We start from the raw sequence: 19873 nt of genomic DNA on the forward strand, positions 1-19873 counted from the left end.
ATGGACAAACACCCACACAGACACACATAGACTTGCCGAGTTTCGTTTCAATGAAAAAGTTATACAAGGAGTGGTATTTTGTTGACACAAGTAGTGAATAGGGACAACATAGTGTTTATGAGAATTTAATGTTAAAATAGTGAGTTTGTACTGTGGAGTCTATGGGAATTTAGCATGGGTAAGACTGTATAGGGTCTGTGGAAATTTAATATGGGTGAGACTGTATAGGGTCTATGGGAACTAAACATACCAACAACAGTGTTGTAAGTGGCTGACCTCAATCGTGCGAAGTAGTTAGTAACAGTGCTGCATGTGGTTGATCTGAACACGCGGTAAAGTAGATAGGGATAAACACAACATAGACTTACACATACATAGACAGAGACATATACAAACAAATAAATACATCAATAGGCAAAGAGAGAATATGTATCTTTTCTAGGCGATGGATTGGCCCTGAAAAGGACCTTTGTTTTGATTTTGTCAAACCATTCAGTTAACATATATGGCATCGGACGGGTCCTCTCTTCCTCTGACATCTGAACCGTAGATAAAGACTCGCTTCAGACAGCATTGTCTTTCCACATAGAGCCTTCGTTTCCAAAGTGCTGTATCAGTCGTCTTGGTGATATCCCATGATCATTTGACATACATGGGTTAGTCCGGGTGAACAGCATATATGATAGGAGGGTAGACGATACTACTTTAATCCACATCTTGAGACGAGAAAAGGTGAATGGAATGAGCTGAACTGCGGTTATTTATAGTGGAAGAGCGGATCGAAACGGATTGAGTTCTATCACAAAATTCTAACACACTTTACAAATTCATTCATAGGGCAGAGTTTGTATTCCAGTCCGAAGAGATCTGCCTGTGACGTTACATTCCCGATATATGCATGCTAGCGTCTGTGCGCAGTGAATAAATGCGACAGAGTTAGAACATGACGGACAATACGAAGACGATGAATTGGGGTGCACTGGCTGCGGAGACGAGGAATGATGGTATATCAGCGGCCACCAAAGCAAACACAATTCTACTTCCAGAAGAGACCGATTTTAATTGGGATTTAGCAGATTTTCTCTCTTTGCAAGAATTTGTTCTGGTACCAGTACCTTCGCCGCTTTCTGCTGCCTTACCGTACGCCGAGGATTTTAAACAGAGGCAGAAAGAAGAATTGTATACATTTTTGCAGCAGCAGAAAGAAGCAGAACAAGCCTTTTTCATTCAACAGCAACAGCGAGAAGAAGAAGAGGAAAGAAGAAAACGACAGGAAGAAGAAGAAACAGAGAAAAACAAAGTCTAGAAAAGAAGGAGGAAAGTGAAACAGTGACGGTACTCTTAGACATTTAGGCAGAGTTAAGGAGTCTGAAACAAATGTATTAGACTTCTTTAATACGACCCAAGAGAAAAAGACCTTCCCGAGCCAAACACTCCAATCCCGTTAACACTCCTATTACGCCTGAGATACCAACGCTAGTGATTTCTACCAAATCAGAAGTAAGCGTGGCAAAGGGATAAAGCAATTAAAGCTCATTACTTTCCGTTTCTGAATAATAAAAACCCAACAAAAAACCAAATGCCCCAAGGTCTTTTTCAGGGCCACCCACGTCTCTCGAAAAGAAACTGCCCAAGGTTTGCCAAAATCAATTAAAACTCAAATCTTTTGTCCCCATAATGGACGAGTGTGAGTGTGTAAGTGCATGTACTTATTATAAAAAATAAAAACCAAGAGACACTTACGTTTTTCTTTCTGGTGTATTTTCTGTAAATATTTACAATCCGATTTCACAACACATAACTTTAAAAAGTTCATAAACTTCTTCATTGTGTTTTCACTCTCTCCTGTTTTTAAATTTCTTTACTGTCACAGGCATTTCCTCTTCTTTGTCACTTTCCTCTCGTCTTCTCTTTTATTCACGTGTCTGGGTTCTTCCTGTTCGGAACCCCTCTCTTTCTTCCGCTCTTGTTGTTTCTTAGGGCAGTCTGAAGAACAATGTCATTTCTCTTGACAATGATAACAGGTTACTTGCCAGTTGTCTCTCTTAATGCCTGTCTTGCTTTGACGTTGTGGACATTGTGAAGACCAGTGTCATTTCTTCTGATAGATATAGCAAGTATCTTGACTTTTATCTCGAAAGGAGGGTGAGTAGTTCGACGGTTTCTCTGACGAAAACCTTCGTATGGCACCTCGCAAAGCTCTGATCAGAAGTTCGATCTGTGTGGGTTCTTCCATCTTTCTGGCACGCTTGAGAGCGAAATGAATACTTTAAGAGGAAGACACTGACCATTTATCTAGAGAAGACACTGGCCATACATTGATATATAGGGGACCATGACTTTTAAAATGTAGTCATTTGACATTTTGCAATCAATATGAAACGATCGCACTATTTTGTGAAGAAAGGAGAAGACAGTAAGTCGCAGAAACATAACCTATTGCCTCGCAGTTACTGAAGTCTTGGCTCAAATCCATGCCAGCGATTTTGAAGCTGACATGAGTGAGCCAGAATCCAGACCAATAGTGATGACCGCCAGTAACCCCTGAAAACTACAATCACATTCGAGAGGCGGATAAACGCTCCTCTAGAAACTTTAGAACCATGGCCTACACGTACACGGCGAAGTTTATAGATTTCAACTCAGACATACCGTTGGAGAAAGCAGAGGGTATATTCTTTACTGTCTAGTATCTTGACTTTTATCTCGAAAGGAGGGTGAGTAGTTCGACGGTTTCTCTGACGAAAACCTTCGTATGGCACCTCGCAAAGCTCTGATCAGAAGTTCGATCTGTGTGGGTTCTTCCATCTTTCTGGCACGCTTGAGAGTGAAATGAATACTTTAAGAGGAAGACACTGACCATTTATCTAGAGAAGACACTGGCCATACATTGATATATAGGGGACCATAACGTTTAAAATGTAGTCATTTGACCTTTTGCAATCAATATGAAACGATCGCACTATTTCGTGAAGAAAGGAGAAGACAGTAAGTCGCAGAAACATAACCTATTGCCTCGCAGTTACTGAAGTCTTGGCTCAAATCCATGCCAGCGATTTTGAAAATGACATGAGTGAGCCAGAATCCAGACCAACAGTGATGACCGCCAGTAACCCCTGAAAACTACAATCACATTCGAGAGGCGGATAAACGCTCCTCTAGAAACTTTAGAACCATGGCCTACACGTACTCGGCGAAGTTTAAAAATTTCAAGTCAGATATACCGTTGGAGAAAGCAGAGGGTTCATCACCGATTTGTGGGATTCTTCGTTAACCACACTGAAATGGCAATGCCGAGTTAACGAAGACGATCGCTTTACAATGTATAGTTATCACGATCGAAAAGCGACACTGTACATGGACCACGCTTCTCTTCCTAAAGGGACCGGACAACGCAAAAAAGTGTTATTGGTAGACAACCTTCGCAGTATCTAGCGTAGCCTCGTCCAAATTAACAACATCCAAGACAAGATGTATTTAGCCAGTGCCATCGTGGTGAGACAAACGTATGCTGACAAAAAACGACACGGTAGAATGGGAAAAAGACTGGAAGAACATTCGACAATCGGACCGACCTAAACAACGAAATGAAGCAGAACTCCTGTTACAGTAAGGTGGCCTATCCAAAGACACACTGGTCGTATTCCTGAAAAGCAAAAATTGTAAGACGTCTTGGCTCCAAGCTACACACTGAAAGTACACCCTTAAGAAGTGCGAAGACATCTGTTGTTTCGAGGCGAAAATTTCATACATTCACGTCTATCATTACGATGAACATTTCGTTGCCACTGCCAGTATTACCGGATTCCTGCGATACGGTTATTGTTATGAGAAATGTGACTATGGCTATAACAACTGAATGCAACATAAGCATTGTGGATCGATATGTGAGGGATGTTTGGCCTCTAAACCCTGTCTAGAAAGAACGAATCCATTGTACAGTTGTCCGCGCACTTTCGACAGTCCTACCTGTTACCAACAACATCTGAAGACGAAAGGTTCACAGCGGAAAAGTGCATGTCGACTCCTGAGATTGTGCCTTACTTGTGGACAAGGCATACATACCAACAGTAACAAGGCTCACATATTTTCAGGAAAGAAACGATGTCACATTTGTCACCAAAACACGAATGCTACATTAAAAAAACAGCCCCAACAGGAAGAGGAAGAAGGTGACCACAAGAAGAACGTCAGTTTCATCTTTCTCGATGTCGAATGCATGCAAGAGACCGGCTTTCACAATCCTAATTTCTGCATGACTCATCGAGCGTGCGAGAAGTGCATCGAAGAACCGATCTTTTGCCTTTGCCCTCACTGTAGCAAGATTCCTGGAAGACGTGAAAATATCTTTCGGGGACCTAACCGCCGGACAATTTTGATCAACGGATCTTTGACCCCATTCACAAAACGTGGAGTCAAGATAACATCGAACGTTACGGTGAATGCCATCTCTATGCCACGGTGATGGCTCACAATTTCTCTGCATACGATGGACAGGTTCTTCTGAAATACAATGTGGAACAAAGTACCGAACGTCCTAAAATCACTTTGAACAGAGCCGAAATCGTTTCCATGCAAGTGCGACAAGTACAGTTCAACGATTTGATGAGCTACTAGGCCATGCCATTGAGCCGAATACCTAAAACGTTAGGAATAACAGAAATCGCCAAAGTGTATTTCCCGCATCTTTTTAATACTGAAGCTAATCAATATGCAGTTTTACCCCATTTGTCTAATGCTCACTACTATGTTCCCGACAACATGCGCATCAAACAATGAGAAGCTTTGTGCGCCTGGTACCAAACTAACGCTTCTGACCCCTTCGACTTTCAGGAATAAATGTTAAAGTATTGTCGTTCCGACGTGGACATTTTACGACGATGCTATGGACCATTTTGAGATCTGTTCATGGAGCAAGGATGGATCGATCCTCTGAAAAAAGCCTGCACCATTGCCAAAGAGTGTTACTTAACGCACCGCATACGATTCATGCCCGAGAAGATCCTGGCTGTCATACGCCCTCAAACGACCAATTTTGTCAAATGTCAATACTCAGTCAAAGCTCTACGCTGGATACATTACTTGTGTGACAAGGAAGACAAATGGATCCAACACGACCGAAACTGAGGAGGCGAAAAACCATCGGAACGTATTCGGTTGATGGCTGGGACTTAGAAAACCCTAAGATTGTGTAATGGTTTAACGGTTGCTTATTTCACGGATGTCCGATCTCCTACCATCAATGGTACACCCCAAATCAATTTTTACAATGTACCATGGAAGACTTGTACCAAGCCACATGTCAGCTACGCTTATATTTAGAACATCAAGAATACCAAGTCTTAGAAATGTGGGAACACGAGTTCGATCACCCTTTGAAAACCGATTCCGAATTTAAAGACATCGTGGAAGGTTATATGTTGGAGGACACTCTGAACCCGCGGAACAGTTTATATGGTGGATGGACGAATGTCACTATTTTGCTGTACCACGCCGACGATAAGAAAGGAGAAGAAATCAAATACTTGGACGTGTGTTCACTGTATCCTTACGTGTGCAAATATTGTCACTTTCCCGTAGGGAACCCACACTTGATGACGGAATACTTTGACGTGAACAGCATTCGACAATACTAAGGAATGGTTAAATGTTAAGTCTTGACTCCTGCGGACTTGTACCATCCCGTTCTTACCTCACCGTTGCCAAGGAAAACTGATGTTTCCCTTGTGCCGTACTTGTACCGAAATAAGCAACCAAGACCAACCTTGTCAGAATACCCAGGAAGAACATCTTGACAGGAAAATGGCTCAGCGAGGAATTGTTTAAACCACTAGACGTGGGATACCAATTGTTAGAAGCATACAAAATTTACAACTTTCCCAAATCATAACAGTACCAAAAGGTCGACGAAACTCAGAAAGACAATCTGTCAGATTACGGCTACAAATACCGGGACCCACAAGGAGAAATACACACCGACTGCAAAGTGAAAGGATTGACTCTCAATTATCGCACCAGTCAAGTTGTGAAATCTGGCGTATTGAAAGAAGCATTGCATTCTGGAGAGGATAAACATTTTAAAGTGACCACCTACGAACCTCACAAGATTGTACGTTTAGCCACACCAAATCGGCAGTCAACCTTTGGAAAAAGTATCAAATCGTGTACCAGACGCGAGTGCGCTTCCCAGTCAATTCACTTTACTGTACGGACACACTTGTATAAAAGAATGGTTCAAGGACAATAGCCACCAAGAAGGATGACTTCGACACAACAAGAATCGAGTTAGCGACCCACTGCGAACTCCAAGTTCAATCAATACAATTTTCCTGTCTTCTTGCCTGACTATTGTGATTGTGCCAGTCAAATGGAAACGTTTAAAAAAAATGGCCTAACGATAAGGAAGTATTACTTACATAGAATGTTTTAGATAGAACAGGATTTATCTACTTGGGACCTGATACTGGATTGAGATACGAAGTACAGTGTTTCAGTTGTGGCCTGATGTTGCGTCTGGATCAATGAATATGTAAAGATTCAACTATTTTGGAACATACTCGATGATCTCCGCACTGTCCTTACCTTTCTATGTCCTTTCCACCCATCACACTACGGTACATTTGTGACAGTATCTTAGAGAAGGTAGTACATTTGTCCAGGAAGAATAATACGTAGACTTCCAAGACTAGGCATAAAAAAGGAAATATTTATAAGCTCGAGACTTCATTACGACTAGTATAAAAAAGGAAAACTTTCAAGACCGATAGTTCATTGTAACTACAATTGCAAAGTGCGAAATATGAATCCTTTCAAAGAAGCACAAATCAAGTTCAGACAGGCACACTTCAAGTTCGGGGATTCGCAAGTGGAGTGCAATGCTGTGCCATGCGATGACATCGATGATGTACGCTGTGACCTTAGCGATTCAGCAGGACATCATGGGAAGGTCTTTACTACTACTACTACCATGGAAAGTGATGCTGTACGTGTCAAACCTGACGGAAGTTAAAGCGATGCAACTCGTTACAGTACACCTTATCAATTTACTGGTTTTCATTGTCAATGTCATCATCAAAGTGAAACCATTCGACTACTACCCTACGGATGTCATCCATGCCTGAGACAATTACCACCGCTTCATCGAAATGCACCTGTGAAAGAGGAATATTCGTTCCCTGTGCGTTTGACTGAATACTGCTACTCTGCAAGTAGCCTAGATATCTGGGAGACTCTACACCCGAAGACTAAGACAGAGTTGCATTTATATACTTGGGCGAAGGTGGTAAAGTCAAATGCTTCAGTTGCGAGTTAGAGCATAAAGACTCAGCTTACCTAGAACATGCTCGATGGTCTCCGCACTGTAAATACCAACCTTTAGGGACTGAAGTAATCTCCTAATGGATACTTTGCAAGAGAACATTCCTGGTTTGCCTGTGGAGTTGAGAGAACGCATTTACCAAGATTTTGTCAAAATACAATTGAAGCGAAAGAAACAATTGCATCCAAGCATTCATCAACTTTTAAATTACTCCTGATACCTAAATGCTATCAGAGGATTAATTCTTTTGAAAGCGTTCCAATGGCCAGACATTGGACAATTACAAAAGGGTCAGAAGACTTTGGTTGCTACTGATTCTACTTGCAAGTTGGCCATACTACATCGAATTCCAGAGGAAGACGTAGAGTATTACCAAACTCGTTTACGCTATGAAATTTTGCCAGTAGAGGAAAAAATCTATGAGGTGTTTGGTCTGTGTGCTAGAGTTTAAACTATTTGGATATGCCGACGGAGTACGATCAGTTCTGTGCAGAAAGTACACTTAGTGCCTCCGATTAAAAAGGATATAAAAACAGGCTACCACACCACGAACTGTATCAGTCGTGGTACAACAGAGTCCGTGGAAGAAAGTCAAAGGAACTATTCAGACTGTGGAGGATTACAAACACTTTTTAAGAAAACTGTGTCCGGTGAATTAGGGTCATCGTGCGGTGTGTATCTTATTGAGTTCCTTTCTGGGATTTCGTTTACCAGTTGATTCATTGTAGTCTCTTTACGAACAGTACTTACCACCAAAAACGTGAGGGTGGTACCATTAAATGTACACAAGGGACACATTCTGTTAAAAGCCTTTCCCTTTCATCTATATACTTCTCAGCATCTCAGGGAAAAAGAGATTTGTCAATTTTTAGTCAATGCAGATGTTTACTAAGATGTTTAAATAGATTGTGACTTACACCCTCACTGGCAAGATGTATGTAAATGGAAAAGCGTTGGCTTTTAGGCTTGAACAAAAGAAGTGGCAAACTATGCCATAGATTTGTGATCATCATTTCAATCGTTCATTGACAAACATAACTTTTAAACTTAAGTTAATCGCAGTGCCAGAATAACCCGACACTGAGGAAAACCACCCTAATCAGGATAGGACATTCATTGACATGGACATCCCCGAAAAGCCATTACGGGATGAACCCTGAGTGACTGTGCCAAGGGGTGTAGAGACTCTAAGAACATTACGAATTCTCCCTATGACATCACACCTTTGTTACCAAATATGTTGCACAGTGACTTGATTGTATTCCACTTTGATCGTTTTGATGTGTATTTTATCGATGTACTTTACCCTTTGGCTTTTATTTCTTTTTGTTTTTCGTGCCCCATTTAAAAAAAATATTTTTTGAGATAAACGTGGCCTGAAAAAGTATAAAAACTCTTATAGTGTCTGTCTTCGTTTCAAAAGTGACATTCTCTTCACTATGGATAAATCTGCTGACTCTGCTCCCTCTTCTTCCACTTTCAAAGTCATCGACGAAAACCTAGATCGTGCCAGTTGGGAAGCCTTGTTCTTTGCCATCCTTTTAACATGTTATTTGCCGGAATAAGCGGTTCAGGCAAAACCGAATTTATCAAACGTTTTATCGAACATAAAAATCATTTGATTGATTGTCCGCCTCAACAGATCGTGTGGTGTTACATATAGTGGCAATCAGCCTACAGTCTCCAGCGAGAAAGTCAAGGTGATTTCATTGTATTTGTGAAAGGTATTCCTGGCGAAGACGAATTGATCGTGTCTGACCCCAGTCAAAACCATTTGTTCGTCTTAGACGATATAATGGGATAAGTGAAGAAGAAATTAAACTATGGTTTACACGCAAATGGCATCGGTGTAATGCCACTGTCATTTACATCACCCAAAATTTGTTTCAACAAAGTAAAGTCCATCGTACCATCAGACTCAATGCTCATTACGTGATCTTCTTTAAAAGTCCTAGAGATAAACTGCAATTGTAAGTTTTAGCCAAACAGTTAGGAACACCTTGATTGACTCGTGCGAACAACGATGCCACATAAATCCCTCACGCCTATTTACTTTTAGATTTAAAACCTACGACACTCGATTATTTGCAATTTCGTACCCATCTGTTTCATCACTGGTGCGAAGACGGAGTGCCTGTCGTGTACACGTCTCCGTCGACTTAAACAAATCTATAAAAATCTCGGACACTTTTGGTCTGTCTTACACATCGTCAACATGACGTCCTATCAGTCACATCTTCCCGTTAAATTGATTCGTGCCTTGTACAGCATTAGTCACGAACAAAATCCACAATTACGAGTCTTAGAAGCCAGTCTCAAAGAAGACTTACGCTAGTTAGCGGTGACAGCCCGTCAATTACTTCAAGGCATCATTCACATCCCGTATCAAACCAAATGCTTCTTGGGAGAAACAAAGTAGCCTTGATGCAACTGGAATATTCCCCGCATCGACACTCAAACCAAAACTCAAATCATTTTGAAACCAGGAGTTAGCGGTACTCTAGGAGGTTTCATCATTCTCTCCCTCTTAAAATGGGATCCTAATGCCCTAAAAGACACCCCTAAGAAAAAATCCTCTCCCCGAGCCAAACGTACTCAGAAAAAAAGAGCAGTGGTGTCAAACCCAGGTCATAGCCCCACAAAAAGAAAAGTCCCCAGAAAGAGAAAAAGACATGTCCCAAGAAAAGACCCCAGAAAACAACTTCTACCCGCAAGAGAGGCACTGCTTCTAGGACGCAACCTTACATCCCCAAGCCACGACCTTCAGCGAAGGTGACAGCGTCTCCAGTTGCCTCTGGTTCTTCCACTTGCCCGTTGCTAGTGATGCAAGCCAAACCCAATTTGGCACCCGTCTTCCCTAATGTAAAAATAGAAACTCGTGTCTCCAGGCACTTCTCCTCCGGTGGTGACACCCTTCTCGTCTTTATGTGCAGCCCCAACATCTATAAAGTACCCTCTTCAAAAATCAAAGTCTAAGAAAGAATTGTCCCGATTTAATCCATTGCTGACCCCTCAACGTCAAGTGACGGCTGCCATGAAAATGAAATGACTGACCGACAATCAGTGGTGACGCATACCACTATAAAAGAGACCTGTACCAGACGATAGGTATCAGTGGTTTTGTGCTCCTGAAGATGTAACCTAAAAACAGTGTACACCATCACTACCGTCGCCGTTCTCCTGTCCAAAAAGGAAAAAGAAAAGTATATTATCGACGTATGATTCTGTATTCGATAAAAAGCTTAGCCAAGCATCGACGTCTAAGCCAGAGAAGACACCATCGTACAAAAGAAAAGAATACCAACCGAAAGGGAGGATTTCTTTGGTAATAATGCGATGACCACAGAGTTCGTCACACAGACTGGTTACATACACAGCCAACTATTCCAAAAATTCTACGTCAAAAAATAAGATAAAAGGACGTGTGCCAAGTCATTAACATCAGTGTAGTTTATGTGTGTGCTCCGGAACAAGCAAGGTTGTCAACCCCAAAGCCATCTTTCTTCTAAACTCAAACGAAAAAAGGAAAGGACTTCCTCTTCGTTTAGCCAAACATTGGGACGTGAAGTCCGTTCAGTCCAAAGCCCCTCCTTCAAGACAACTCATTAAAACAGCCTCCAAAGACGTCGTCGATACTGTGTGCAAATGTTTCCTGAATGTCTTGAAAGGCACGATACCTTTGTCTCAGCACCAGAAAGAATGGTTAGCCAAGCATCGACACGATCTTCTCCAAATGGTCCAAAAATATCCATTCGTCAAAAGAAAAAGATGTTGCTACAACGCGTAGGATTGTGCAACTGTTTTTAGAACCCATACTAAAAGCCACAACGGGACCGCTGATTACTGGACTCGTGGGAGGTGCTATTTCACAAAGGATGGGTCAAATATAAAAAAGGATCGAGTAGATAAAAACGACCTCTGGGGTCACAAGATTTCAGGCGTGACCATTGGAGTCTGACAAATGGACGATTTTTTGTTGTTGTTGTTGTTGTTGGTGTGGTTGTTTAATACCATTTTCAGCACACGATAGGCTATGTATGGTGGCCAGTATTAATGGTGGAGGAAGAACCCGGGAAAACTCCGGGAAGAACCACCGACCCACGAGCATCTACTGGCAAGCTTTCTCACATACCCACATTGGCCGAATCCTAGACTCAAACCCACGCAGACAGCGGTTAGATGGCAGTGATCCGTAACGAATAGCGCTTTAGACCTCTTGGCCACTCGTGGCCCCGATAAACGAACGAAAACTGATTTTAGCGCCTTAGAAACGATGGATAGAATCCCATCGTTGGCATAAACAACGGACCCCGCACTTACCTTCCAATCCTCATTTGACCGAGACGGCTCCGGTGGCCCTGTGGTTTTGCGTCCGCCTCGGATGCGTGCGGTCGTGGGTTAGATGCCCGGACGAGTCATACCAAAGACTTCCAAAAATGGTACTAACAGCTTCCTCGCTTGGTGCTCAGCATTACGAGGTTAGTGTTAGGATTGGTCGCCTGGTGTCAAGATAATTTGACTGGGTAGGACATCATGCTACATGTTTTTGGCATGTTGACCCAGTGCTACACATCACTATAAACTGGCACACTGCAGACATCGTAGTGATATGACTGAAAAATTCTTAAAGATATGTCAAAAATCTAAATCACACACACACACACACATAGACACACAAACAAACAACCACCACAACAACAAAAGCTATCTTAGGACACTCCTCCCGTGACCAGTCGGCCAGCAGAACTCTGGCACTATGAATAACCAGTCTACTTAACGTTACCCAATGACAGTTCTGTGGATGTGTTTCCCCACAATACTTTGTGCAGTGTCACGGCCAAATTGTCTGAGGCCATCAGAAGCCCATTGGACGAAATGATTCACCCGGCACAAATCTAAAACATCACTGACAATCAAAACACTTTTCAGGTCGAAGTTCTGAACGACCAAGTGGAACAATACATGAATGAAAAGGAAACTTTATATTCCATTATCAAACGACAAGTGTCCCCCGATACTCCACGGTACATCTATCTGTTGAAACTTTATTCAGGATATTATTTTAACGGTCAACATCTGATGGACACGATTGCTACCAAATACCAAATTGCTATCAATGCGTTCTTAGGCAAAGCCTTGGGCAAAACCAAACGAAGTGTTACCATCGAGTACCTTCTAGTGGCTCGTCACCTGCTGATGAAATTTGCTGATGGCAAAACGTTGTCCATTACATTTGGTCCCGAATTAATTGGCATTTTGGGTGGAGACCTCAACATAATCACGGGTGCACTCATGCCACCCATCGCCAACAACTTGACTTTTGCGAGGTTTTGTCTTTCACCTGTACAACTCATCCAAGGATCAAATTTAATCTTTGTGTACTCCGATGTGGTGAAATACAACGTACCGCTACTGTGAGTCATTCCTTTCAATATGGATTCTGCAGGGGCAAATGACGAGGAAAGTGGAAACACCTATCATGTTCACCTTGAATTTTTAAATCCTCATTATTTATCCGTCAGTAAGCCGTATATTGACAGTGTTAACACTGCTAGAGAACAAAATCTGGGACAAAATATTCCATTCTCCAAAGGGAAAGTTACGGTGAAACTACATGTTCCAAACAGATTCTCGTACGAGATTATGCAGGAGGCTACGCTTTGTGGGCCTTTGATTTAACTCCAGACGAAGGCAGCGACGAGAGACATTTCGACCCTTTTAAAATCCGGTCAAATGCGTATGGATCTTCAATTTTCAGAAGCTCTAACCGAGACGGTGAACGACATCTTGTATGACGCATTCGACAACACTCTAGAAGTCAGCTGAATGGGATGATATCGTGGAAGTAGAGCCAAAGACAATGACGAAGAGAACAGGACGATGTCCGCATGGCCAGAACAAGAACAACATTGTCTCCTCTTTTGCTAAACATCTGGCAGACACTTACGGGGTTGACCAAGAAAGATTGCTATGGATATCAGAATGATTATCCCAGTCAGATTCAACATGACGAATGCCTGATGATGAGTTAGAAAGAAAAATTGGACGAGTATATGAATGACGCTTGTGGTCTCATCTCGAAAGAAGCTGTGTTGCATCAGTGGTATAAAGACTTGCGCAATCATTCCTCCCTTCCACTGACTGCTCTAGAGATCCATCGCATCAAATCTTTCTTGGCACAGAGTACGGAGACGAAGCGAAGAAACCTGAACTTGGCAGAGATTTTGAAGCGAAACGTCAGGATTGAATTTATGACTTGTAATTACCTGTAGGACAAACAAAATGGGTATGTGGGACCCTTATTACCTTTTGTAAAACAGTTCTTACAACGCTTCTTGGAATCTTGTTGTGTGCGTTAAAGACGAACTTCCTCATCGCAAACCTAAAGACCATCAAGTTTATGTCATCAACACGGACTACAATCATTTACTAGAAACCATTGGGTAGCCGTCCACTTTACCCACGATGCCTATGTGGAATAGTTTGATTCGTATGGATTACCACCTTTGGAAGACGGCATCATCGACTTTATGAGAAGAAATGCCCAGACGACACGATTCAATAATGTGAAATTACAGGTCACAGATTCCTTCGTGAATGGACAATATTGTGTGTATTTTCTCCATCAACTCAGTCTTGGATATCCCTTAGAACATTTAGTGATCTTTTGTGATCGTGACTCTTCTAGATACGATGAAAAAGTAGATGAATGGTTTTGTGACCATTATAGATATCTCTTGTCTTTAGCTAGGAAACGTAGTGTACATCAATGGCCAAATGAACTCCATCACTGGAAGTCTAATTTAACTTCACAACGTTCTCAACCTTGTCAGAGAATTTTTATTTGAAAAAAATGTGAAAGAGAAGGATAAGAAAAAGATAGAAGAGGAGAAGGAAAAGAAGAAAGAAAGGATCCTACCTCACCTTATGGTTAGACCTCAGTGTGAGGTGAAGCCTGACGTCAGGACACCAACACCACCACAAATACAACCACAACCGCCACCACGTCACCTACAGTCACAACCATTACCATCAGTACTAAAAGCCGCTGTTCCGCGGAAGGAAAACTTGGACAAAGAGTTGGAGAGACAGCGGCAAGAGTGGGAGCCGCGGAGACCTCATCATCCCCGGGTCTGTCATAGGATAAGGAAGAGGGAACAAGCATTCACTATGCATCAAAGTGAAAACTGGGATGATATGGCCACTCATCAACCTTCTGCTCTCTCATCCATACGCACCACCTAGGAGAATGACTGGAGAAGTCGTTGCGTGTGTGGTTCTCGGTCTGGGAGGTGTCAGCATTGAAACGTGTATTTGGGGCTCACAAAAACAGCTCTTCTCAGGGCTAACCAGATCTCTAGAAAAAGAGACTGATCAATCTGCAGTTTTATTTTTGCTGGTTGTGTTTGTGTGTATGTGTGCATTTTTGTTTGTGCTTGTGTGCGTGCGCGTACGTGTGGATGTCTTAGGTTTGTGTGCGTGTGTGTGTGCTTGCACGTCCGTGTGTGTGTGTGTCCTTTTCACTTAACAAACCCCTTCTTCCTACACACGAGTGCTAATTTTGTGTGAATGTGGAGTAGAGAATCTATAAAAACTAACTCCTTGGCTGATGTGATAGTGCGTGTGTGTGTGTGTGTTTGTGTGCATGCGTGTACGTGTGTGTGTTGTGTGTATATTTGTGATCGTGTTTGTGTGCTTACGCGTACGTGTGCGTGTCTTTTCCTTAACAAAACCCTTGTCTCTACTCTCATGAGTGTTTGCTTTGTATGAAAGTAGAGTAGTATCACTATAAACACTGATTCCTTTACTGATGTGATTTTAGATATTTGTGTGTTTTGTAAAAGTAAAACTTTCCTTCTCCACTATGTATTGATTGAAAATAAAGTGAGCTTTGTTGGTAATAGTGTGTTTTGTGTATAAAAATTTATTTTAAATTAGCACTACTAACTCTGTCGATTGTTTGGTATGTGTTATGAATAGTTGGTGAGGGGGGATGTTTTCCTTCACGACCGTGCTTGAAGTATATAAAGTCTAACGTTCATACTTCGTGCCATTCAACGCTGAATAATAAAAATGGCTATCAACATATTGGAGAAACTGAACAAGTTACAGAAGGTATTCGGCGATTTGGGAAAGATGGAGCAAATGTTGGTGAGAGTTGAGTATGGATGTTATAACCCACATCGTGTAAAGCTAGAAATCAACAATTTAAGAAAAGCCAAAGACAGACTAAAATCACTGATCAAACAGGAAAAAGAAGTAAAGGAAGGTCTGGAGGTAAAAGGAGCAGATAAGAAAATATAATGTAAATAATATGAAAGAGGAAGAAAATGAAAAGAGAATAAAAGAGAAGATAGAGGTGAAGGAAGAAGAGGAGGAGGAAAAGATAAGAAGTAAAAGAAGGAAAATGTAGTAAAGAAAATAAGATGTTGGTGGCAAAGAAAAGACAAGACAAAAATTGGAAGAAGAAGAAGAAACCCTAAGGCCCGTTTCAGGGCCACTCCATTGCCTCGAAAAGATACATATTACCTCTGTGCCCTATTGATGTATTTGTTTGTTTGTATATGTTTCTGTCTATGTATGTGTATGTCTATGTTGTGTTTGTCCCTACCTACAGTTTCGCGTATTCAGGCCATCCACTTGCAGCACTGTTACTAACTACTTCGTACGATTGAGGTCAGCCACTTGCAACATTGTTGTCGCTATGACCAATTCCCATAGACTCTCTACAGTCACACCCACGTTAAATTTCCATAGACCCTATACAGTCCCGCCCATATTAAATTCCCATAGACCCCATAGAGGGAAGTCACTATTTTAACATTAAAGTCCCATATAATCCCCATTCACTACTGATACAGCTTACATGCTATACACATATTTGATTTATATACAATACACATATTGTCCCTTTGAACGGAGCTGAGATTGACTGCAAGTAACTGTGTATTGACCTAATGAATGAACTCATACCTCTGCCGGGTGATAATGATAGGCTGATTGTTTTATTTTTTGATTTTCTATTTTTATTCACATTTATTAAATCAATTCAAGACACACTTATGATTTAAACATGACATATGGTTTTATTGAAGAAAGGAGAGCACTACAAACACATGGTGGTTGGCTTCTTAATTCTAAACGCTCAACCATTTACGTACCGGCGCATAGAAATTACTGTGGGATAGAAATTAAGTGAAATGACGAACCAGCAATAGGTATTTAAACTAATTTAATATATTTACAAATAATGTAAGTAATTAATCTTGTTTAATTAACATTACAACCGACATAAAATTCTCTCTCTGTCTCTGTCTCTGTCTCTCTCTCTCTCTCTCTCTCTCTCTCTCTGTCCCACTCGCTCTCTCTATGTGTGTCTCACTCCTTCTCTCTCTGTCTGTCTGTCTGTCTCTCCCTTTGGTCGGCTTGACCTAACTTTTACAATCTTTCATAAGTCCAGAGACATCGTCGTATGAATCAAACGAAATTCCTCCACGCTCGACATTTTATGGATTTTCGCCCGTATCTTGTTACGACGGTCTAGATCTCGATCGATCGAGAGAGAGATTAAATTGCTTGATACCAACACTTTAAAAGCCATTTTATTTTTAAAACGAAAAGTAAACGAAATGTTAAAGAACGTAAATATATGGACATGGTGTTCAACATCCTGTAAAGCCTCTGATTTTAAGTAATCGATCAATAGTCTACTCCTCATGACAAACTTTACCGTCTTCACTATTGATAATGTCTCTTTGAATGGATGTACATGATGCATTTTACCGTCTTCACTATTGATAATGTCTCCTTGATCGGATGTACATGACAAATTTTACTGTCTTCACTATTGATAATGTCTCCTTGAATGGATGTACATGATGCATTCTACCGTCTTCACTATTGATAATGTCTCCTTGAATGGATGTACATGATGCATTCTACCGTCTTCACTGTTGATAATGTGTCCTTGAATGAATGTAAGAAGAATGTAAAACTGTCATAAATATGAAAAATTTATTGTGAATAAATTGCCTATTGTTGCTTGTTTTTGTTTTGGGGTTTTAAGCCATTTCGCATCTCAAGATCAGCTATACATTGCGGTATTAATGGCGGTCGACGAACCCGTGAAAATCACGGTAAGAACTACCGACTCAAAGGAAGCTAGTGGCAAGTTTTCTCACATGCCCACCTTGGTAGAGCCGGAGACTCGAAGAGACGCAAACAAAGGTGAGATAACATTGATCGATAAAGGCGATTGCTTTAGACCACTCAGCCTCCCTTGGCCCCTTCAATTACCTGGAGAACTGGGTTGTACTTTTCATTCCAACTGCAAATTAATTACTTACTGCTGGAACAGTATTTGAAATTTACGCAAAGAAATAATCCATTACACATAATTTTCTCTGATTCATGGTTTGAAAATATTTATAGAGTTAAAAATAAACGTTCTTTTTTATTTTGAATAGACATGTATATAAATTCTTTGGGCGGTATCAAACTGAAGTTCAAATTTAATGATCAAAGTGAATGTAGGTTTTTGGCTCTCTGAATCCACTACATAAAAAGAGGTGCAGTTCTCATTCATGAAACTTTTCTCGCCATAATTATGTTCTGGGAACAACAAGAACAACACTAACAAAGAACAAAGAGAGAGAGAAAGAGAAAATTATTAAAATCCTAAAAAGTCATAACACCCGGATGCAGTTCAGCAATTACGCAATCACAACCCCACAACAAGTACAAAAGTAATAAGTTTACACCTTTCGAGTTGATAATGACAACGACTGTTATGCAAGACATACTTAATCTTCACTGAGCGATCACTTGATAACATCAGTGAAAAGACCAGTCAACATGTACCAAGCGTTTAGTCGAAAGCAAACAGCATGAACCTAGTGAGGTAAAATAGATAAGAGATGAGCAAAGTAGTAATTATCCCAGATTGTTATAATGACATCATCCATAAACAATAAAAAAGGTGTCATTTGAATAAGAAGTCTAGGAATAAGGTCACATAATGTTTATACAACATAATATCTTTGAAATGATTGCGAGAAACATAACATCAAATTGGCTCAGGTGCATAGCGTATCGTTTTAAATCGTCTTAGGTTGAAATGATCACATATCTCGACATCGATGGTCAAATACTCCATATATTCAGAACATTTCTCGTCAAGTTAAATTGACTGAGATACGTAGTGTTGGGCTTATTTGTCAAGGCACCCTTAAGTTTCAAATCTTTAATGATTTTGGTCACAGCTGACTGTACAGTGAGATTCCAATACATGTACCAAGATTCATTATTTATGTTGATATTTTGTTTTGTGTTAAATGGGAATTCTTTGTAATATTTGAAATACACACGCCTGTTTGTTTCAATCACGAAAAGGCATATTGTTACTAAATTTATCGTAAATCTGTCAATGTGTTCAGGCTTTACCCGTGCATTCTTTTCTCCGGATAAATCATTTACTCAGGATTGCATTTTATTGGGAGTGATAAGCAAACACATATTGTACCAACCTTTTTATACTTGTTGATCTTTTTCCTTTAGGTGAAGTTTGCTGTATATGAAGACCATGTTCTGGTTGCTTATATCATATTCAACGGGGTCGGAAGTGACATGCAATCGTGGTTTTCTAAGGATAGAGTGATTCAAACAAATTGGACGGATCTTGTTTCTTCAACTCAGGCATTCTTCTCTCTAAAAGGGTAAAAAAAATATTCTAAACAACAAGGATGAGAGAAAGTCCCATTTTCAACTATGTTAAAAGTACAGTGTATTATAACAGTAGAATTTGTATACATACATACATACATACATACATACATTGAACCTAAAATTGATTGTTAATTTAGTATGATATTTATGATAATTACATAGTATATTATGTAATTCATTAACCATACATTTTCTCCTATTAAATGCAAATCGCAGTTCAGTATTCTTCGCTTTTGGAGTTCTTACATTTAAACTTTCCTTTTTTAGTGATTATATCAATGGACGCTATTTCTTTATACATGGTCCCTATGGGAGCTGTTCAACAGACTACGGATGGATCTTAATCAACTCAGGAATATTTCAGCCTTGCTCATTTGACCAACATACATCCTACCCAAGTATTATCTTTGCGAGGACTGGAAAGAAATCTGTTTACTACTCAGAAGGTAAATCATGTCTTTTTCTTACAGTGACACAATCAGTGTTCAACCAGAATCATTCGCTTCGAATCCACGGTATCGTCGACACACTTATCACGCAGGGTATTCAAAGTGTATTGAAGAAACCTCTATGAATTCTAATTTACTTTAATTAGCTGACTATTAGAAATTTCTGCTTGACAAAATAGGTTTGGGATTGATACACAACTTTAGTTATCCTTGTCTCTGGTTTAAAGATTTTGACAATGACGATGTTACCAAAGCACAGTATAATTTATAAGTAGTTGACAGGTGCCACTTCTGAAACACTGGTAATTTTGAAATTAGTTCGACATCGAGGTGTTTTAGAAAAATATGTTTCTGGAACACTAAGCCCATTGGAGGTAGTTAA

At 40.5% G+C, this 19873-nt stretch overlaps 1 protein-coding gene across 1 annotated transcript in view; it reads left to right on the plus strand.

The window, feature by feature from the left end:
- The window catches only part of LOC149808466 (uncharacterized), a 28394-nt gene that overhangs the window by 349 nt on the left and 8172 nt on the right, over window positions 1-19873 (plus strand). Inside the window, exons 2-3 of the mRNA XM_089950700.1 lie at window positions 18875-19032; window positions 19310-19488. Of these exons, the coding sequence (XP_089806826.1) occupies window positions 18875-19032; window positions 19310-19488 (337 nt within the window). The remainder of the gene's footprint in view (window positions 1-18874; window positions 19033-19309; window positions 19489-19873) is intronic.

The sequence above is a fragment of the Sinohyriopsis cumingii genome, chromosome 1, assembly GCF_028554795.1.
Source record: "Sinohyriopsis cumingii isolate HCF-2022 chromosome 1, ASM2855479v2, whole genome shotgun sequence".
Classification (NCBI taxonomy): domain Eukaryota; kingdom Metazoa; phylum Mollusca; class Bivalvia; order Unionida; family Unionidae; genus Sinohyriopsis; species Sinohyriopsis cumingii.